The following is a 22242-nucleotide window of genomic DNA, read 5'->3' as shown; positions in this document are numbered from 1 at the left end:
GGGGGCTGTCGTCAATTACAGCCAATCAAATCAGATCCTTCCATTCTCTTTAAAAGTAGCACGTGCTCTGTCATGGCGAACTACCAGTTTCGTAATGGACGGCAGAAGTTCAGATTGGCTAAAGCAGAAAAGCTTCTCCCAGGAGGAAATGATGCCCTTACTCAGAAGGTGCAGAGTCGCCAAGTGTGCATACAACAGACATTAACACCAATTCCAATGTGATATGATAACATACAAACATGATTGACAGGCGACCATTTAATGTGTTTCAGTTCTCACCAGCGTCTTTCTCTCTTTCCTGCGCAATCTACACTCACCGGCCACTTTATTAGGCACACCTGTCCAACTGCTCGTTAACGCAAATTTCTAATCAGCCAATCACATGGCAGCAACTCAATGCATTTAGGCATGTAGACATGGTCAAGACGATCTGCTGCAGTTCAAACCGAGCATCAGAATGGGGAAGAAAGGTGATTTAAGTGACTTTGAACATGGCATGGTTGTTGGTGCCAGACGGGCTGGTCTGAGTATTTCAGAAACTGCTGATCTACTGGGATTTTCACGCACAACCATCTCTAGGGTTTACAGAGAATGGTCCGAAAAAGAGAAAATATCCAGTGAGCGGCAGTTCTGTGGGCGAAAATGCCTTGTTGATGCCAGAGGTCAGAGGAGAATGGCCAGACTGGTTCGAGCTGATAGAAAGGCAACAGTAACTCAAATAACCACTCCTTACAACCGAGGTATGCAGAAGAGCATCTCTGAACGCACAACACGTCGAACCTTGAGGCAGATGGGCTACAGCAGCAGAAGACCACACCGGGTGCCACTCCTGTCAGCTAAGAACAGGAAACTGAGGCTACAATTCGCACAGGCTCACCAAAATTGGACAATAGAAGATTGGAAAAACGTTGCCTGGTCTGATGAGTCTCGATTTCTGCTGCAACATTCGGATGGTAGGGTCAGAATTTGGCATCAGCAACATGAAAGCATGGCTCCATCCTGCCTTGTATCAACGGTTCAGGCTGGTGGTGGTGGTGTAATGGTGTGGGGGATATTTTCTTGGCACACTTTGGGCCCCTTAGTACCAATTGAGCATCGTGTCAACGCCACAGCCTACCTGAGTATTGTTGCTGACCATGTCCATCTCTTTATGACCACAGTGTTCCCATCTTCTGATGGCTACTTCCAGCAGGATAACGCGCCATGTCATAAAGCTCGAATCATCTCAGACTGGTTTCTTGAACATGACAATGAGTTCACTGTACTCAAATGGCCTCCACAGTCACCAGATCTCAATCCAATAGAGCACCTTTGGGATGTGGTGGACCAGGAGATTCGCATCATGGATGTGCAGCCGACAAATCTGCAGCAACTGCGTGATGCTATCATGTCAATATGGACCAAACTCTCTGAGGAGTTTCCAGTACCTTGTTGAATCTATGCCACGAAGGATTAAGGCAGTTCTGAAGGCAAAAGGGGGTCCAACCCGGTACTAGCAAGGTGTACCTAATAAAGTGGCCAGTGAGTGTATAAACGCAGCAGGAGATCTTTAATAGTTGTGATCACGGATCAATTAGCCTAGGCAATCAGTTCGTTCGTTCGGGTTGAATGAGGTTAATTGAAATACTGAAATCCCTGTCACCATGTTGTTTTCCATGCGTAATGAAACACATTTACTGTTTTATGTTGGAAGACAATGATACACGTGCATATTTTTGTTTTGTGATTAAAAAGGTTTAGGACAGTAGTCATTTGTTAAATTATCCAAAAAATAGGCCAACATAACATACACAAAAGTGGTATGTGGGATTTTGGATAAGTCTATGCTTAGTGCACCTTTGCCTCAAGTCCAGAAACTACCACACGACACAACACCTGCATCTACGCTAAGACGTGGTCTGACCAGGTGGAGACGCAGGAGTAATAACTGGTTTTCTCTGACATCAGACTAGCCTGTGCGACCTAATTTTGACTGACATGCTCTCTACTGCACCCCCACGCCCATTTCGGTGCAGGTGATATTACGACGAGCCCGGAAATTAGCAAATGCCCCCAGGTGAGAAAAAGACCATCTTGTGTCCAACGAAATTGTCACTACGTCTGCATTAGCGCCACCACTGGCCTTGCGCTGTCTGCACACTAGAGCCCTTTATTGCATGTGTGACAAAATATATAAATATCATCAGCTGTGATAGTTGCTTAAACTTCTTTCAGAAATAAATACAACTGGGTTAAGTGTTCAACATAAAAGTTGATTTTATGTTGTCTCATTATGTGATTCACATGCTTAGAAATCACCAGAAAACAGGAAATGAAGTCTCTGAAATTCAAATTTGTCTGAAGAAGATAACCTCTGCCCCCCCAGCTGGAACCTCATGCCACTCTTTTGCCACCTCAGGTAAAACTTGCTAAAACTGCTACTGCTTGTGTGTGAAGTATGTGACAGATAAACCTTTGAAATGAAATGAAAGTGAATGACCAGCACTCACATTGTAACTCAGTGGTGCACACACATTGGTGCTATATGTGCCCATGCACACACACACACACACACACACACACACACACACACACACACACACACACACACACACACACACACACACACACACACACACACACACACACACACACACATTCAAACAAAGACATTAGTGCATATATTTTCAGCATGGCTGAAATCCTGGCAGTGGTATTGTTGTTCTCTAGCTTTGAACTGCACAGGGAATGGTGCCACCAACCCTGGCCATGAAAATGTCACGCACTACCCATTGAGCTACACAGGACAACAAAGCAAAGCAATGTGTAAAACATTGGTGTCAGACGTGGGATGGTAAGACCGAGGGGCCATCGGAAGTGCATTGCCCCCAGAGGCGTGACGGAGTTGTTATGCTGAAGCACAGGGACGCGCTTCCCGAAGGAGGGGGGTAATGTAACGACCACAGATGACTAGACTCACTGGCCCAAGACTAAGGGGTAGGACCCTTTAGTTGACTGGTTGGCGTGGTCACCCGTAGTGCGGGAGACCCGGGTTCGCGTCCTGGCTGCGGCGGATTCCCGGCTGCCTGATATGCTGAAGTGCTTCCCGAAGGAGGGGGGTAGTGTAACATGCACGGATGAATAGACTCGCTAGCCCTTGGCTAACCAGTCGGACCCTTTAGTTGACTGGTTAACATTGTCGCCCATGGTGCAGGAGATCCGGGTTTGTGTCCTGGCTGTGGCTGTTCCTGGACTGCCCACCGAATTAGATTATGTATTCACAATCCCTGATTCACACATATACACATTTGGGAATACAGACATATACTCTGACACACACACACATGCACACACACACACACACACACACGCACACAGAATTTGACCACATAATATTAACCACAAGTAAATGTTGTGTGTGTGTGTGTGTGTGTGTGCGGAACCTCCTGTGGGTATTCTGTTAAAACTTGTACACTTAAGATTTGCTTTCTTTACTTTTGTCTCCGGCGTCCCCCCCACCCCCCCGCCGAAAAATAGCTAAGATAAGCAAAAGACCCACCTGAAAGGACTCCCTACAAAGTGCTTATTACGAAATCCACAATTAGACTGTGTAGATAAATACGTCAGAGTTCATAAATTTGTCGAAAACAAACGCCGACCTCTAGCTAAGCAGGAGGAGCCGTGCCTTTATGCAGGTCACAGTGATTTAGACTTCAAAGCTGATGTGAAAGTAATGATGCACCTCAGGCTAATATGAACTATCTATCCAGAGTGTGAAGAGGACCTCTGGGTAAGGTGTGGCAGGGAACACACTTGTCTTTACATTTGCCAGTTCATTTTCAACAGTAATCAAATGGGGCACTAAAGTGCACTCAAGTAGTGTCAAAGATTATATTTGTCAGTTATAGATCCATACATACACATTCCTACTACACCACAAATGGTCACAATGTTTACATATCAGTAGTTTTGATGAATACAGCCAGTTTTTCCATTACTGCCCTTCTTCACATTTGTACAGTGACACACACTTGCAACATGGAAGGTTTAGATCTCAACGCTATTGAAAAAAACAAGACCCCTTTTACTCCCACCACTGCCAGCTGGTTAGAGCTGCAGTTTTCAAACCCATCCCCTTAACATTTAGGCAACAAAATTATAGAGAAAAAAAGAAAAGAAATGGTGTGTGCAGTCTTAGTTTTGACAATCTACTATTGTGACTTTGCCCTTGGCGGGGAGAAAGTTGGAGACACATAACAATTTTAGGGGAAAAAAAGGGTTTCCACAAGGAAGGAATTTAGTAGATTTGAGCCTTGCGTGGCTGTGCCTCATTGACCTGGAGTGACGGACCTGAAGAGCTTTTGGCTTTGGGAGAGGAATGCGTGTCTTAGTGCCAAGTACCCACCCTTACCCAGAGACACAGAGTCCAACTACCCCGGCTCCTGGGTGCCAGGCTGTCTTACTGTCTCACACACACTTAGTCACCAATACAAACACAAAGGTACACAAGGAAACATGCACGAGTACACACACACACACACACACACACACACACACACACACACACACACACACACACACACACACACACACAGATACACTGTAGAGGAAAAACCATGCACAAACAGGTAGATTATGTATTCACAAGCCCTGACTCACACATATACACATTTAGCAATACAGACATATTGTGGGACACACACACACACACACACACAAAATTTACTTTTGGTTAATTTTATGTGATCAGAGCTCTCACCTTGACTCTTCCAAAAGCAGGAGCAACCGGCAGCGAGGGGTCTCAGAAGCTGCTATGTGCCCCAATGTCCCAAACATACGCTCTGCAGCGATCACATCATTCATGGTCACCTAGAGGGTAACAACACGTTAAACTCAAATTATTATTTTTCCCCCCTTTTTCTCCCCAATTGCACACGGCCAGTTGCCCCACTCTTCCGAGCCGTCCCAGTCGCTGCTCGGCTCCCCGTTGATCTGTGGAGGGCTGCAGATTACCACATGCCTCCCCCGATACATGTGGAGTCGCCAGCCGCTTCTTTTCACCTGACAGTGGGGAGTTTCGCCAGGGGGACGTAGTGCATGGGAGGATCACGCTATTCCCCCCAGTTCCCCCTCCCCCCTGCCCGACTGACCAGAGGAGGTGCTAGTGCAGCAACCAGGACACACACCCTCACCTGGCTTCCCACCCACAGACACGGCCAATTGTGTCTGTAGTGACACCCGACCAAGTAACACGGGGATTTGAACCGGGGATGCCCGTGTTGGTAGCAATGGAATAGACTGCTACGCTACCCAGAAGCTCAACTCAAATTATTTATTAGTCTGTATTACAGGTTGCCAACAGTAAGGAGTGCGAGGGTAAGACATGCACATGCACACAACTGCACATACATACAGTACACACATACGCACTAGGAGTAAGACCACTGAATACAAATTTAAGTTTGAGAGATAACTACACAGTATACTTGTGCAGGGAATAGCTAACTTACTAGCCGTGCCATATGGCTCTCTTTATGTCTGATGATTATAATACCAAACAGCTATTTATAACGATTTAAATGTTTATAACATGAGCGACTCACTAAAATCCAAAAGATTTGTATTTCTCATTAATCTGGGGGTAATTGTTTTTGTGCTGAGAGATGGGGTAACAGTTACGACCCCTGATTTCCAAACCCATAGACAGCTCCTGCTACAGTGGTATATCCTGAATATCCTAAGACATCTTGAATTCGCAACCAGATATTTATCTCCTGTGTCTCCCCTACAGTATGTTCCTCTAAAACCTTACCCCAGTCTGTCTAACCAACAGACCCCCCCCCCCCCGCGCCTATGATATACTGCTCTCTCCCACACTGGCTGTAAGATGAGCCAAGATATGCAGTGCTTGTCCTCACCTCCAGGCCATTGATCCTCTGCAGGTTGAAGTGGTGGAGGCGGTAGATGAGGAAAGAGCGCCACAGGGCCAGGCTGACCACCGGGTTGCCCTCTGGATGGATGGTCAGCTGGTCCACACGCCTCACCTGAGCCAGGGCTGCAAGCTGGGGCAGACGGCTGATGTTGGTCTCCAAGAAGATCAGGTGCTGCAGGATCAGTGGATAATTCATTTCAAAAAAAGTATACTTACACACACGCCGGAGATCCTGGTTAAAATTTGGCCAGAACTGTAATCGTGACACCAATTAGTCATTATTTGTGTACTTGAGTTCATGCTATAAATGTTTTATGTTTAGTTTTTGTATGTATGTTTGCGTGTTGCCATGGATTGATGTTGTTTTTGTTTTATAGCCACTGATTTTAAACTGTAACATGTAATTTTAATGTTTGCTTCAACTATCAATGCCCATCAAGATATTCTTTGGCTATATATACTGTGATGGACTGGCGGCCTGTCCATGATGTCTCCCCACCTGCCACCCAAAGACTTCTGGGATAGGCTCCAGCATCTTGCGACCCGAATTCGGATAAGCAGCTTGGATAATGAATGAATGAATATATATATATATATATATATATATATATATATGTACAGTAAATCGGGCACTGCTTCTGCAACTGTCAATGTTCTTTGTACTTGTCCCTTACAAATAAACTAAAATGAACTAACTGTTGTACTATGTTGCTTTGTAAGTTGTCAGCATCTCTGTACCAAAGTCACATTCTTTTAAATATATTGTTCTTGATGAGTGAAGAGATTCTGACCGGAAATGTAACAGCTCTTTACTGGTTCTTACAATTACTCCCATAAACCACTGTGTTCCTTGCTGAGCGATCTTACCGATAGGTTAGGGAACTTGACCCTTATGCGTGGCAGTGTTTGCACGATGGCATCAAAGTGGATGTAGCGGAAAGTGATGACGGTGACAGCAGCCGCAGTCTGGACACCCCAGCCCCTCTCCAGGGCCTCAAGGGCTCCAGGACCAAACAGGCGCAGGGTGTCCCCATCCAGCTCAGCTAAGTGGCTGTCAGAGAGGGAAAGGCTCTGAATGCTGCCACCACCTGCCTCAAGAAGTCTGGAATACGCATGCGCACACACACACACACACACACACACACACACACACACACACACACACACACACACACACACACACACACACACACGCACACAAACACACACACACATATAAAGAAACAGAAACCTATTAGAAACATTAGATTCCTTATGGATTTTCCTAGGGTGAGGCCAACCATGTCAGTGCCTCTATTTCAAGACACTGTTGTCACCTGGTTTACAAAGATATATATTTTAGTCCAAACTTCTTCCCTTATATTCATAGTAAAAGCATGTATTCAGCAGAGAGGAGAAAAGAACCAGTGGTACCACAAGTTGGTATCTGTGGGACTAGCCAATGTCCCATTTGTCATCCATCACTACCTAATTAGTCTCCATTCTCTGGCAAGAATAGTGGAAGTGCCCTTCCCCAATAAGGGAGTCGTGAGAGTAGGGAATCTGGGCAAGTCTCAGGGAGTCTGCGTGCTAGGTTGTCCTCAGTTCCCTGATGCCCAGGGGACCATGTGGCATACCAGGGGATCAAATAGCCACAGGGCTGCTCGCTACCCAAGACCGGTCATTAGGGTTCACATTGCCAACAAACTAATCGGCCTTATTCATATTTCACACCCTCCCAATCTCACAGAGAGAGAAAAATACAGCAAGGGGAAGACTAATCCTTTGACTATGGAGACGTAATCCAAGAGTCTTGTTGAGGCCGATCTTAAAGGGGAGGGGAGAAGGGGAATGTCTAAGACATTAAGACAGAGAGAGTGAAAGAGACAGAGAACCAGTGAAACAGAGACACACAGAAGACACACAGAAACAGAAAAGAGACTGAGATGGAGACAGAGACAGAGATAAGATGTACTCTAACAGAACCATGTTTGTAAAAAGGCCATCTTGTTGACACACACACTAAACCTGATCCCCCAGAGGTAACTCCTCTCAGTATTCGAGAATGTGACCAGGAAGTTAATTCTCCTATCTGACCGAGTCTTTTTGGTAAGGAAGGTAAACGAGAGGTAAGGTAAAAGAGGTAAAAGAGAAAATGGGGGATGCAGAGAGGGCCACTTTCAGCCTGAACATGAAAGGCTTTGTAGACAAATGTAGGGCCTTCATTTAACAAAAGGCTTCAAGTTTCTCGGGTTTCATCGAAGTATCTTATGTTCAAAGGGAAACATAAAAAGCTGACTTCATTCTCTGAAATGCTAATATTCTTTTTTAAATTGATGGTTGATAACTTTAATAACACAGTTTAATTTGATGCCAATGATCATCTTTACGTGATGGCTATCTTATTAAGAGACAAAACTTTTCAAATGTACCTTGACTTTGTCCTAGATGTTATTACATGATCATTCCACAGCCGATAAGTAAAATAAAGATAACATAATTTGTTCATGTACTGTTCATATACAAATACCTCAGATAAAAAAAAAAGAAATGTGTATGTAAACTGTTGGTTTTGTTAAACAGGGAAGCAAAGGTGAAGAAGTAAAGTAAACCACTGGATTTGCTGGAGAAGAATCAAACTCCCCATCGATCAAACTAAATCATCAATTCCGTTTTTCCAGCAATCCTAAAACTTGGCTTTAGCATCAAAAGACTAACATTAGAGATTAAGAAACTTTTGTAAATGAGGTCCCAGGTGAGCAGAAACACAAAGATAGAGGGGATATAGGTGATAAAGTGATCATGTTTGGAAAAAGACAGAAGGTGAAGATATTTGCTTTGTGATCATTAAGCAGTAATCCTAGAGGAGCATTCCTCCTTTCCTTGTTACATCAATGCTGGTGGATGTTTTTGAGGGGAAAACATTGTGTGACAACTTGTGAGAATATACTTTGGCCTGGGAAAGTTCTCATTCTTGTGAGACAGACAGGTGAATGCTCAGGAGCCTCAGCATTTAGTCATGAGGCACAGTGCAACACCAGGTAAGACCATGATCCCTTGGCTTATGAAACCTCTGCTACATGTGTGTGCGTGCATGTCGCACAGGGTTATGTGATGCATCTAGTACAATAATTAGAGGCAAGATGCATGCTTGCTTCTCGCCTGCTTTTCTAACCTCTTGCTTACAGCTTGCTGCCACTGGCTAGCGTTTGTTGTGAACAAGGAAGCAGCCCAGTGCATAAGCCTTCCCCACTAGTACATAACCTCTCCTTCGCCATGACCTCTGCCAGGCCTCCTCATGGCCACACACAGTAACTAGGCACCTCGTGGCATCAGGCTAACTTGATAGGGGATCTCGGAGCTACAGTGGTCCACAGAGGCTGTTCATGGCCAACCACTGCGCCGCTGCCATGTGGGAAGTCTATTAAGACAAAGGCTAGGGGAGCACACCCTTTTTGAAAAGCAACATGTTTGGCGGCACACATTAGGTGGTTCTTCGACAGTCTGGAGTTTCTGGCAGCCTCCTGCAGTCATAATGGGTGAATGGTCGTCCTGGGTATAAGCTCTTTCCACCAGGACCAACCTGACATGGCAAGGACAGTGCTACTGAGGACTGTGCACCCCCTGTGGCACTCTAAAAACCTCCTTGCGTAGGTCTCCACCTCTGACCATGGTGTACAATATCTGGCCTTACATCCGGTTGAAGTCTGGTGGCGTTGGGGTGTCCGGTGATGGGAGCAGGGTAGAATGGACTGGGAGCTCCTAGACAGAGCCCTGCACATCAGCAACATGGGGTATATGGTCACTAGCAGCTGGGATTGAGTGGCAGCTGCTTTCGGCAGATCCCCGTGTGACTGAGCAGCACTATTCAGTGACCATACTGCTCACCCCAATTCCGGAGGGGTCTAGAAAAGGTGGCCTAAAAGTTGTCCACTCAACCAACCTCCTGGGTAGGTTACCACACCTACTGGAAATTCCATCCTGCAGTAAAAACAAGAAAAATATCCCATTCAAATTAGCAACATGGAATGTTAAGACTCTCCTTGATAACGATGGCAACAAACCACATTGAAGGACCACGCTGATTGCTGAGGAACTAAGATGCTACGACATGGACATTGCTGCTCTCAGCAAAACCAGGCTCCTGAGTGAAGGCTTCCTGAGACAAGAAGGAGGTGGGTATGCCTTTTTCTGGAGAGGCTATCCTCTTGGCAGACAACATTAGCATGGTGTTGGACTGGCAATCAAGAACAGCATCCTACCCAGCCTCACTGAAGCACCCACTGGACTAAGTGAGAGGTTAATCTACTACTACTTTCGGCTGTTCCCATTAGGGGTAGCCACAGTGGATTGTCCCTTTCCATTTCTTCCTCTCCTCTACATCTTCCTCTATCACACCAGCCACCTGCATTTCCTCCCTCAACACATCCATAAACCTCCTCTTTGGCTTTCCTCTTTCCCTTTTCCCTGGCAGCTCCATATTCAGCATCCTTCTCCCAATATACCCAGCATCTCTCCTCCACACATGTCCAAGCCATCTCATTCTTGCCTCTCTTGCTTTGTCTCCAAACCGTCCAACCTGAGCGGTCCCTCTAATATCCCCCTGGCAGACATCAGCAGCATGGTGTTGGACTGGCAATCAAGAACAGCATTCTACCCAGCCTCACTGAAACACCCACTGGACTAAGTGAGAAGCTAATAACTCTCCGTATCCCCCTAGCAAAGGCACACTATGCCACTTTGTTAAGTGCATACGCGCCAACACTACTATCTGACAATGGTGTGAAGGACAGCTTCTACCAGCAACTAGATGAGGCCCTTCGTCGTATCCCATAAAAGGACAAGATCTTTCTTCTGGGAGACTTTAATGCTAGGATAGGAAAGAACTATTGTATATGGAGTGGAGTATTGGGTTGTCATGGGGTTGGTCAGGTTAATGCAAATGGTCTGACACTGCTAACACAGTGCAGAGCATCACCTCACCAAGGTCCTTGCAAAGGTCATCCATTCTATGCAGAATGGGGAAGCACTTGACAGAACATCTGCTGCCAGTCACAGTGTCGTTTCAGGAAGAACAGGAGTACTGTGTATATGATTTTCACAGTAAGGCAGCTACAAGAAAAGTGCCGCAAAAAACATCAGGACCCTTTCATGGCTTTTGTCGACCTCTCTAAAGCTTTTGACACTATGAATCAAAAGCTACTTTGGAAAATCCTGAGAAAGTTTGGCTGTCCAAGCAAATTTGTGAACATTCTATTACATTTCCATGATGGGCTGGTAGCACAGGTGGCCATAGGAAGAGAAGAATCAGCACCCTTTAATGTATGGAATGGAGTGAGGCAGTAGTGTGTGCTGGCACTGGTACACTTCAACATTTTCCTCCTATGTGTCACAAAGCTTCTTCATAAAGATCTGGAAGGCAGTAGTGAGGTTACAATAAACTTTAGGCTATATAGAAACCTCTTCAACAGTCAAAGGTTCCAGGCAACCACCAAGTTGTCAGCAGTGCAGGTCCTTGAGCTGCAGTATGATGATGACTGCACTCTTGTAGCTTACACACCAGAAGACCTGCAAACCATCCTTGCCACAGTTATGAATGCCTACAGCAGGCTGGGTCTATCAGTCAACACCACCAAGACTGAGGTGTTATGCCAATGGAGGTCTAGCCCCCCACCCACTATGCCTGCCTTTACTATAGAACACCAACCACCCTCAGTTGTTCCAGCTTTCAAATACCTGGGCAGCATCCTTTCTGTGGGCTGCAACACTGATCACGAAATTCACAATAGAATTAAGCAAGCCTCTGTGGCCTTTGGCAAACTCTGACATAAGGTCTTCCAAAACAAACATCTCAACCTGCATACCAAAATTGTCATTTACAAAGCCGTCTGCATCACAACTCTCCAATATAGCTGGGAAGCCTGGGTCTTTAAAAAGTTCCGGTGGTAAAGGGTCAAGTAGGCAAGTAGTTGGTTTAGAAGCCGACATGAGCTTAGTCAAAGTATCAAGAGAGAAATCTTAAAAGCTGTAATAACAGGGACTATCTGTGACTCATTGTATAGATATGAATTTAGTAAGACAGTATCTGCAGGAGCCACTGGAGTTGAAGAACTAATTTTGTTTACGATCTCATCAACCTTATTGCAGAAAAAGTCTAGAAACTCATGGGCTGTGAATGGTGAGCAGCTAAGACGGCTGCTTTTTAGTAAATTTAGCCACAGTGTCAAAGAGAAATCTGGGCTTATGTTTGATAAGATTGATTAAGCAAGAGAGATATGCTGCTTTCACAGCAGCTAGTTGACTAATACCTCTGGCAGATGAGGTCTTCTCCAAGTCTCTTTGTGGCTTTTGCCCAGCCAGGGGGACAACGGACATGATTTTCACAGCTCGTCAACTTCAGGAGAAATCCCGGGAGCAACATCTGCCAAAGTATATGGCTTTTATTGACCCCTAGAAGGCCCTTGACTCCGTGAATTGGGCAGCCCTCTGGTGTGTCCTCTCCAAGATAGGACACCCAGACAAATACTATATCAGGATTCTTTGACCCCTACACAAAGATGTGACAGCTACAATTATTAGCAATGGCAGCTCTGAAATGCTCCTTTCGGAGTAGACACTGGAGTGAAGCAGGGCTGCATCATAGCACCCACCCTGTTTACAATCCTCATTGCAACTATCCCTCACATCACCAGCAACAACCTACCTGAGGGTGTCCAAGTCCTCTACAGCAGTGGTTCCCAACCCTTTTTCCTTGGAGCCCTCCCTACTTGTTTCTAAAAGCAGCCCACACAAACACCAAGGGAAAATTGATTCATTCCAAATATTTATTTGCAAAAATTAACATCAATTATAGTTTTTTCCACCTTTATCTTCAATAAATGCCTCATTTCCATCCTCAGAACATCTGTGTTTAAATGTCTTTTGTCTTGTATAAACATAACTTTTTTTTTCTTTTAACAACCCAACAGAGTAGGCCTGTTGTCATCTGACTCAGGCTCATTGAAACATCAACATATTAGTACTAGTTATCATCTGACTCAGGCTCACTGAAACAACAACATATCAGTAGTGTTATAATCTGACATCTGACATCCACATGCACATCATGTAAAGTTGTGAACACTGTTTTTTGACGGACAGTAGGCCTATGTGTTATTTTGGCTCTAACAGAAACATTTTTACTGAGTCTGTACCATCCTGTTCATTCATAAACTAATAGAAGTTTCTTTTTTTTCTTTTTTTTACAGGCAGTATGTGTTATTTGGCTCACACAGTCACAATAACAATAACTTCTTCCTTACATTTTTTACTGAGTCTGTACCACCTGTCCAGGGTGTCTCCCCGCCTGCTGCCCAATGACTGCTGGGATAGGCTCCGGCATCCCCGCGACCCTGAGAGCAGGACAAGCGGTTTGGATAATGGATGGATGGATGTACCATCCCATCATTCATAAACCAATAACACTGTTTGTTTGTTTTTTTGACAGGCAGTGTGTGTTATTTTCGCACACACAATAACAATAACTTCTTCCTTACATTTTTTATGAGTCTGTGCCATCCTGTTCATTCAGAAACTAATCCACCTTGGGCTTGCATACCTTTGACCAGGGATGGAATGTCAGGTGCGACGCTTGTGACAGCCAGCCTCAAGTCCTGGTGTACATCGAGTCTGTTGCGGGCTTTTGTTTTTATTGTTACAAGGGCACTGAGGGCTGTCTCAGACAGATATGTAGTGCTGAATGAATGGGAGAATAACCCTTGTAACTGCGTGTCTGGCCAGTCTGGATGCAACAGCGTGTCCTTTGACTATCCAAAACTTCTTGTATCTGTTCTGCTGGAAATATTTCTTTGACACCAAGTTGGCTTGAAGGTCAACAAGCTCATCATAGCTGCAGCCCCACCCGTGCAGCATGCAACAAGGTTTGTGTAAGGCAGATTGTTGGATGAGCGATAGGAGTCCACAGCCATAAAAATATCCTGGCCTGTTGTTGTTGTGGTTAGATTGGTAGTCATAAGAATGTCTTGTTTTAAGTCATCACTGTCAACATATTGAACATAAATGATGAGTACGGACTCGTCTGACACTGTTGTCATTTCATCCAACTGAATGGCAAAGGGAACATTCCTAAGCTTCTAGTGCAGCTGGTTCTGACAACCTCCAACCATTTTATCAATTCTGTCTTTGACGGTGTTGTCAGCGAGTGGGGCGGTTTTCACTTTATCAAACGCGTGTGGGCCACACAGCATCTCTAAAATTTTCAGACAGGCGGGTTTGATAAGCTGATCTTGGAAATTAATGGTGAACACTCAAATGACACCTCGGTGGTTCTGTGCAAATCACTGCCTGCTCGTTCAAATGCTTTTCTGATGTCGGCGGATCTTCTTGATAGCGCCGACAGCTTTTTCCTCTCAAAAAATTCCTGACTTTCCCCAATAGTCTCTTGATGTTTTGTCTCTTGGTGACATTTCATTTTGCTTGGCTTCATGCTGTCATGAGCTAGTTTCTCACCACACATGACACATTCTGGCCGACGCTTGTCCTCTCCTTCCATAAAACCAAAGTTAAGGTGGCTCTCAAACTAAGCCTTACTTTCTTTCTTGGCACTGAGTCATTCACACTTTAACGTTTCTCAGCCATATTGTTTCATTCATACAGTACTGCTGCTGACTGCAGGAAAAAACAAAGATGAGCTAACATTAGCTGCTAGCTGAGTAGCTACCTGACAACACTGCCTGTTCAGAGTTTGACAGGGCAGATTGACGGGTCACAGAGGTGTGGTTAATAGGTGTAGCCCAACTGCGTTATAGAAGGGGGGGGCAAAAATTTATCTTTTTAAATATTTTATATGCAGACTTTTATATAAAATAAATTATCTGGTAAGTGAGTTGTTATGCTTTTATTTAACATGTGCACTTTGACAATCTCAGAGCAGAAAAGTCTCACGCACCCCCTGTAATCTTTGGTGCCCCCCCCCCCCAGAGCAGACAAAGCCTTGTGCACCCCCTGGGCTCTCAGGTGCCCCCCCCAAGGGGTGCGCGGACTCCAGGTTAGGAACCTCTCCTCTACAGGACCGACAGTGGTCTCTTCAACCTTAGGCAGTTTAAGGCTAAAAGCAAAGTGCTTTCCACTACCATCATGGAACTCCAGTATGCATATGATAATCCACTCCTTTCCCACTTAAGAGGCAGACCTTCAGAACATCCTGAATGCCTTTGCCAGGCAATACAGGCTCAAAGGACTCGACATCAACATTAAGAAGACCCACATCCTCCATCAACATGTACTTAAAGGAACATTCCAAGCCCCCAAAATTCACAATAATGGCAATGCTCTCGAGAATGTGGATCGCTTCCCATATCTCAGCAGCCTCCTGTCCACCAGAGCAGACAGTGATGCCGAGATACAACACAGAATAACATGTGTCAGTCGGGCTTTCACTTGGCATAGAGGTTTCAAGGATTGGAACATCCAGACTAAGACCAAATTGCTTAATAAACAACCTAAGGTGCTGAAAGCTGGACTACCTTCAGCAGCCCTGGAACAATATCACCAGTGATGCCTCCAGACGATCCTCAGGACAAACTCGGAAGACAGGCAAACAAACATCAGCATTCTGGAGGAAGCCAACCTTCCAATTATCTCCACAACTATCACACGACACCAACTGCAATGGACAGGCCCAATAATCCGTATGCCAAACTCCCATCTCCCGAAACAGGCCAAATTAGGGAGGGCAAGCACACCCAAATGGGACAAAAATGTGCTACAAGGATAACCTCATATTCCACCTGAGGAAATGCCATGTCAACCTTAACAACTTGGAAGAGATGGCCTGTGACAGGAACCTTTGGAGAAAGATTATATATGAAGGCACAACACAACAGGAAAAGGACCTCCACTGCAATGGAAGCAAAAAGGCAACGCAGAAAGGAGATCCACCACCAAAACTGCTCCTCCACCTATGACTACACATCTTTGACACATAACTGCCCACAAAGCAGCAGACTCTGTGGATCCAGGATCACCAACAGGAGAACAATCGTACTCAACCACAAGTGATTGCCGATGATGATAGTGTGTGTGTGTGCATGTGTTTCTGCATGCATGTGTTTCTTTGTGTGCACAGACAGTTATGCCTGTGTATATATCAATGAACAGGCTATAATTAATTAGTGTCGGTAATATTCCATTGAGGAAAAATCCCTCCTCCCTAAAGACTTTTTTAAATAACCCCCGGGAGAGCACACAGCTTAACAAAACAATCCACCACTTACACTGGCCAATAATTAACAGCCCTTGGATTAATCTTGACGCACAGTCAACCTCTTACAGCAAATCACTAACTGGCAGGAGAAGTCAACTCAATCACTGTAAACTTTTCTATTTGGCCATGTTGGTCATGCACATTATGCAAATCATGGTCCATCACACAGCCTGTGTTAAAACCAGTGTAGATTTAGCCACTTCACATTATTAAGGTGTTCTGATTTTGATGCTTGGGGACAGGCACAAAATGTGAGTTCAATAAGAGAGATGGGGGGGGGGTACCATACTAATGGCATTAGAGAATGATGGGCCCCAGAGCTGGCTATGGAGGAACAATACATAGCTATACACAGCCAAACTTTGGTATGGATATCAAAATGTATCAAAGAGCCTCAAAATATTGGATTGTTGCCATAATTGTGGCCAGGTTCTGTTTTAAAAAGCAGCTATTGTGTAAATGTCAAATCATAGGAACTCTTAGTTCATGAAACAGTTTTACAAATGTCTTTATGCATGCTCAGGTAATGGAAATCACAGAAAGTTGAATCAGTTCATCTGGACACAATGGTTATTGATAGAAATATTTCATCCCTCATCTAAGTGACATCTTTGAGACTGAAGGGTTCAGACTGAAGAGGTCACTTAGATGAGTGATGAAATGTTTCTGTCAAACATTGTGTCCAGATGAACGGATTCAACTTGCTGTGAGTCTTACAAATGGTGTAAAATTCAAAGCATTGGAAGCAGAATCAATAGCTGAAAAAGTTGCCCAGTCCTAGTGGCTTCCCTTGCAAGCACAGTTTTGGAGATCCTGGGCCAAAACCGTAAGCCGTAGCAAGCGCTAGACAGGCAGGCGCCAATCAGTGAAAGACAGTTTAATCATCACGGCATGCCCTTCCTTTTGGCTCGGCAAAAATAGCAGAGTGGTAAATCAGGGGAACTCGGACAGCTACACACAGGATCGAACGCAACACGCAGATAAACCACATAAAAAAAGAATGACGTTAACTTCTGCGAGTCTGGAAGCGTGCCATCAACACTCACTATGCTGTGTCATATATTGTCTCTGCATAATCACAACTGAATGAGTGTCAGGTGGCCCAGAATCCCTTCCTGACATGAGCTCAGTGACACAACCGAACAGAGGAACTATGGAGACAGAAAAGACAAGACTAAGGAGTCTCTGGCGATAAATGGATCCGGCTGCAGCCTACTTGTCTCTGAAAAACAAATTCAATTAGGGTGAACTCCAGTCCAACAAGGCCTTCAAAAAAGACAGCTGTCATCTCAGAAGGACTTAATCCCTCTGACGACACGGCTCAAAGTGAGTGTACACATGTCTCCAATTTGCCCAATTGCCTAAATTCTGCCCCGTAGTGGCAAATGTGAAATGCAATAGCTTTCTAGGCTCATAGTTTAAAACACCCTATTGTCATTACTTTTGGATGAAAAGCAAAAGTGAATGTATGTATGTGTATGTGCATATGTACATGTATGTATATGTACGTGTATGTATATGTATGTGCGTGCATGTATGCAAGCGTGAGGTGGGGTTTTTGGCATGTCCTCTGCACTATCCTGACCTGCTGTGAAGATGTGAAGATCTGTGGAGATGACCAACTGATTTATATGACAGCCAGTACTTGCTTCGGATCTCAGAACGGCTTTGTGTTAAATAAATGTATAAGTAGAATAGGGGCCCTGCTGTCTCTGCACACACTGATTAATCCCACCACTGAATCTTTGGGTATTAGCTCTTCTACTCCCTTCCATCCCTTGCTGCTTTCTTTTAAGATAAATGAGATGAAATAATTCTTCCTCCATTCCTAAAAAAAGTAACATGCGGTCTATACTGCAGCCATAGGATATATACATACATGTAGACACAACCGTATACTGTAGGTGCATGCACAAATGCACATAGTACGCATGCGCGTACAAACTAAGGAAAGTTCACACACACACGCCAACACTAAGCACAAATGTCTCCATCTTTGTCTTGCATGTGTGTGTTGACAGATTGACAGATACAGCTAACACAAGACTATCTCCCACTCTCTTGCTCGTGCGCGCGCGCGCACGAGCACACACACACACACACACACACACACACACACACACACACACACACACACACACACACACACACACACACACACACACACACACACACACACACACACCAAAAAGCACAGAAAGTTGAATCAGTTCATCTGGACACAACGTTTATTGGGAAAAACGTTTCATCACTCATCTAAGTGACCTCTTCAGTCTCAACTGACTGCAGGTATCCCCACCCTTATAAACAATACAGTGGCATAACAACTGAAAACAACGATCGGATTCATATGCAAATTACCATGAACATTAACTAGTTACAGTGGCCATGTGTACTATCCACAGAGGATTGGGGAATAGTTGCGATCACAGCATTGTAAGATGGCGACAGATGAACTCTTAGCCCCCCCCCCCCCCCCGGTTCAGGGATGGTTGTTAAGAGTACATATGTCGCCATTTTATAATCCTGTGATTGCAACTATTACCAATTCTTTCTTGATGCATGCTCAATAATCCAGGTAAGAAAATCAAAGGAGGTTGAATCAGTTCATCTTGATACTACGTTTATTGACAGATCTGTCAATAAACGTTGTAATAAACGCATCCAGATGAACTGATTCAAACGTCTTTGATATTGACTGATACGTTTCATCACTCATCTAAGTGACCTCTTCAGTCTAAACTATAAACAATAGTTGCATAACGACCGAAACCAACGACCAGTTTTATATGCAAATAAATGTGTTACCATTAACTAGAGTTTCAATGGCCATGTGTACTATTCACAGAGGATTTGGGAATGTTTGCAATCACAGCATTGTAAGATGGCGACAGATGTACTAGCTGATGTCAGCTCAGTGGTATGCTGTACCACCGAGCTGACAACAACCCCACCGACACAGCGGCCTGGGAAGGGGAGAAATGCCACATTAAACAGGCCCTGGTTAAGTGTGGTTATCCTAACTGGGCATTTGTCAAAGCCAGGAAGATGCTCAAACAGTGCACCAGCCAACTGAAGAGAGAAGGACAACAGCTGGCTAAGCGTAAACCAGTGGTGATTCTGTATGTGGCAGGAGAGTTGGAAAAGCTGAGACGCGTATTTTCCAAACACCGCGTCTCAGTTGCTTTCAAACCCCAAAACATGCTGCACCAGAAGTTGGTCCACCCCAAGGATTGGGTCTCCCGGCACAAACAGAGCAATATAGTGTAAAGTGCCAGGAAGATTGCAGGGACTTGTACATTGAGGAAACCAAACAGACACTGGCCAGGAGGATGACACAACACAGGCGAGCTAACACGTCAGGCCAGGACTCCTCAGTCTACACCCATCTACAGGCCAGGCCACTCTTTCAGGGTTCAGGCTGTGCACATCCTTGATAGGGAGGAATGCTGCTTTGAACAGGGAGTCAAAGAGGCCATCTATTTTGAGGGAACGACCATCCCTGAACTGAGGCGGGGGGGGGGGGGGGGTTAGGGTACATGTGTCAGCATGTTACATTGCTGCGATTGCAAACATTCCCAAATCCTCTGTGAATAGTGCACATGGCCATTGTAACTCTAGTTAATGGTCACACCCTTATGAAACTGGTTGTTGGTTTTGGTCATTATGCAACTGTATTGTACTGTATTGTTTATAAGGGTGGAGGTACCTGCAGTCAGTTTAGACTGAAGATGTCACTTAGTTGAGTGATGAAACATGTCTGTCAATGAACGTTGTATCCAGATGAACTGATTCAACTTTCTTTGATTACCAGTTCTCACATGGCCATTGTAACTCTAGTTAATGGTCATGGTAATTTGCATTTGAAACCGATCATTGTTTTCGGTCATTATGCCACTGTGCTATTTGTATGATATTTACCTGCAGTCAGTTGAGATGGAAGAAGTCACTTAGATGAGTGATGAAATGTTTCTCCCAATAAACGTTGTGTCCAGAATGAACCGACTCAACTTTCTGTGATTTCCTTACCTGGATTATTAAGCATGCATAAAGACACACCAAAAATCACTTTTGAATCAAGCTGTCCTTCTGTCACGTCTCCTAATGACACATCCAAAGGGTTCACCTATGATCTAAATGTCCTATCAACATTTACCCATAATTCTTCACCCAACTGAAGAAGCTAATGCAAAGATTACAACACGTATTTTCCTTTCAAAGTTCTCACGCTTGTTACCTTCCAGCCAATCTACTGTTCTGCAAAGACATGTACAGCACTTGTGAATTTAAAAGTGAACATGGCACACCTCGTTCCCGCCCACCATAAAAATGTCAATTCCACTGGTTTAGAAGATATGGCCTAATGTGAGAGATTAAAAGTTCATCACCTGTATGCATCACCTGTATGCATCATTGGGCTCTGCCTCTGAAATTATGAAGTACGGGATTTGCACTGGCCCTGTTACAGAAAGACATCTTCTCTGGCACTTCGAAAATGGATTGACTTCATTAAAAATGCTAACTGGTGTAAATTAATTTTTGTACCAATCTTTTCTTGTTCAGAGAAAAGCTACGTGGCCTGTTCTACTAACTATTGCAACCAGAACATTTTTTTGTCAACCTTTCATCATTCTTTTCCACCATTTAAAAGATTATATTCCATTTGTCATACCTATCTCAGCTGTAAATGCAAATTTTAGAAAAAGCTTATTTAAAAATCCGATAATAAATTGTGGAAAATAACATAACAAAATACAAAACCAATAAAGAAGATGTGTTCACTTAAGTTTCACGGGGCTTCACTGTAAGACCACCTTTAGGCAACGAGGGCCACTGTCAGGGATCAGGTGATCGACAAATCCAGATGTTGTTCTATATATATATATGTTTTTTTTTATAAATTTAATTTATTTTCTGCTTTCTAACATTTTCATCTGTGCTCAATGTGGTGTACACTGACTGTGGCTGTGCATTGGGACAACAAACAAGACAATTATTTTTCAGACCACCAAACGCCACCACAACACGAAAAAAATCAGTGGATGAGGTTCTACATAAAACACACTGTTAAATGGACTGGGACTGAACAAGAGTATTTTTCACACTTTTCAAATATTCCCAGACCTGAAAAAAAAACAAACAAAATTTTCAATATTTTCCAGTCATGTTTAAGAACACACACACACACACACACACACACACACACACACACACACACACACACACACACACACACACACACACCAAGGTATATGGAAAATACACAAGCCAAGATATTGTATATAATACATAATAAATATATAAATGTATATGTAATATACATTTCAATCTAATTTATTTCAAATTTAATTTAATTTAATTTAATTTTCAATTTTGCCAAGATAGAAAATGCACAGCTCTACACAGGCCTAAAGTACACAGATCTCCCAAAAACAATACCACAGAAAATAAAAGCATTTTATAGTCTACTAAAGCCTCTTGAGGCCAAAGTCCCTTCTCACCATGATAATATTTGTCAGTATTATGCTTAGCAGCGAGCGGGAGCTGAGCAGAGAGCAGCCTCTAGATTGTCTTTCACAAAACAAAAGACCAAAGGCTCCCTTTTAGCTCTGCAGAACAGATCCAGATGTGTGCACATAACACAACTGAGACACTACTCAGCATGTGTATGTATTTGAGTGTGTGTGTGTTTTGTGAGTGTGAGAAGGGGGATGAGGGGCCAAATACTGTATGCTGTTACTGTATGAGCAATTTCATGGAGATTTCACGCCCTCAAACTCTGTATATCTGATGTTGTGGAAGACTAGAGAATCACAGACTAGTTAATCTGGCATCCTCCCTACCAATGTTCTCACCCAGAAGTAGTTTTCTTTCGCATGTGCATTATAGTAAAGATTCTGTCTGCAACTATCAAAAGTTATCCTGAATCAAAGTATGGCTAGTTGTTAAGCAGGACATTGTAGAGGAGCTCAAGCAGGAGTCGTGACAACTTTCTCTTTCGGCTACACAACGTGCACCATTTATTCCTTCACCATTACAACAACAACACAAAAACCCGCGCAGCGGAAGTGTATCACAGTAAACTCGA

The 22242-nt window shown here is 44.1% G+C and overlaps 1 protein-coding gene across 1 annotated transcript in view; it reads right to left on the bottom strand.

Annotated features, from left to right (window-relative positions):
- LOC130112068 (leucine-rich repeat-containing protein 49) overlaps window positions 1-22242 on the bottom strand; it is a 62536-nt gene that overhangs the window by 7805 nt on the left and 32489 nt on the right. The window contains exons 10-12 of the mRNA XM_056279369.1: window positions 6779-7013; window positions 5898-6083; window positions 4739-4848 (exon numbers count right to left, since the gene is read on the bottom strand). Of these exons, the coding sequence (XP_056135344.1) occupies window positions 4739-4848; window positions 5898-6083; window positions 6779-7013 (531 nt within the window). The remainder of the gene's footprint in view (window positions 1-4738; window positions 4849-5897; window positions 6084-6778; window positions 7014-22242) is intronic.

Source organism: Lampris incognitus, chromosome 4 (assembly GCF_029633865.1).
Source record: "Lampris incognitus isolate fLamInc1 chromosome 4, fLamInc1.hap2, whole genome shotgun sequence".
NCBI lineage: Eukaryota > Metazoa > Chordata > Actinopteri > Lampriformes > Lampridae > Lampris > Lampris incognitus.
Note: the sequence above shows the minus strand (reverse complement) of the source record. Positions and strands in the feature narration are given on the sequence as shown.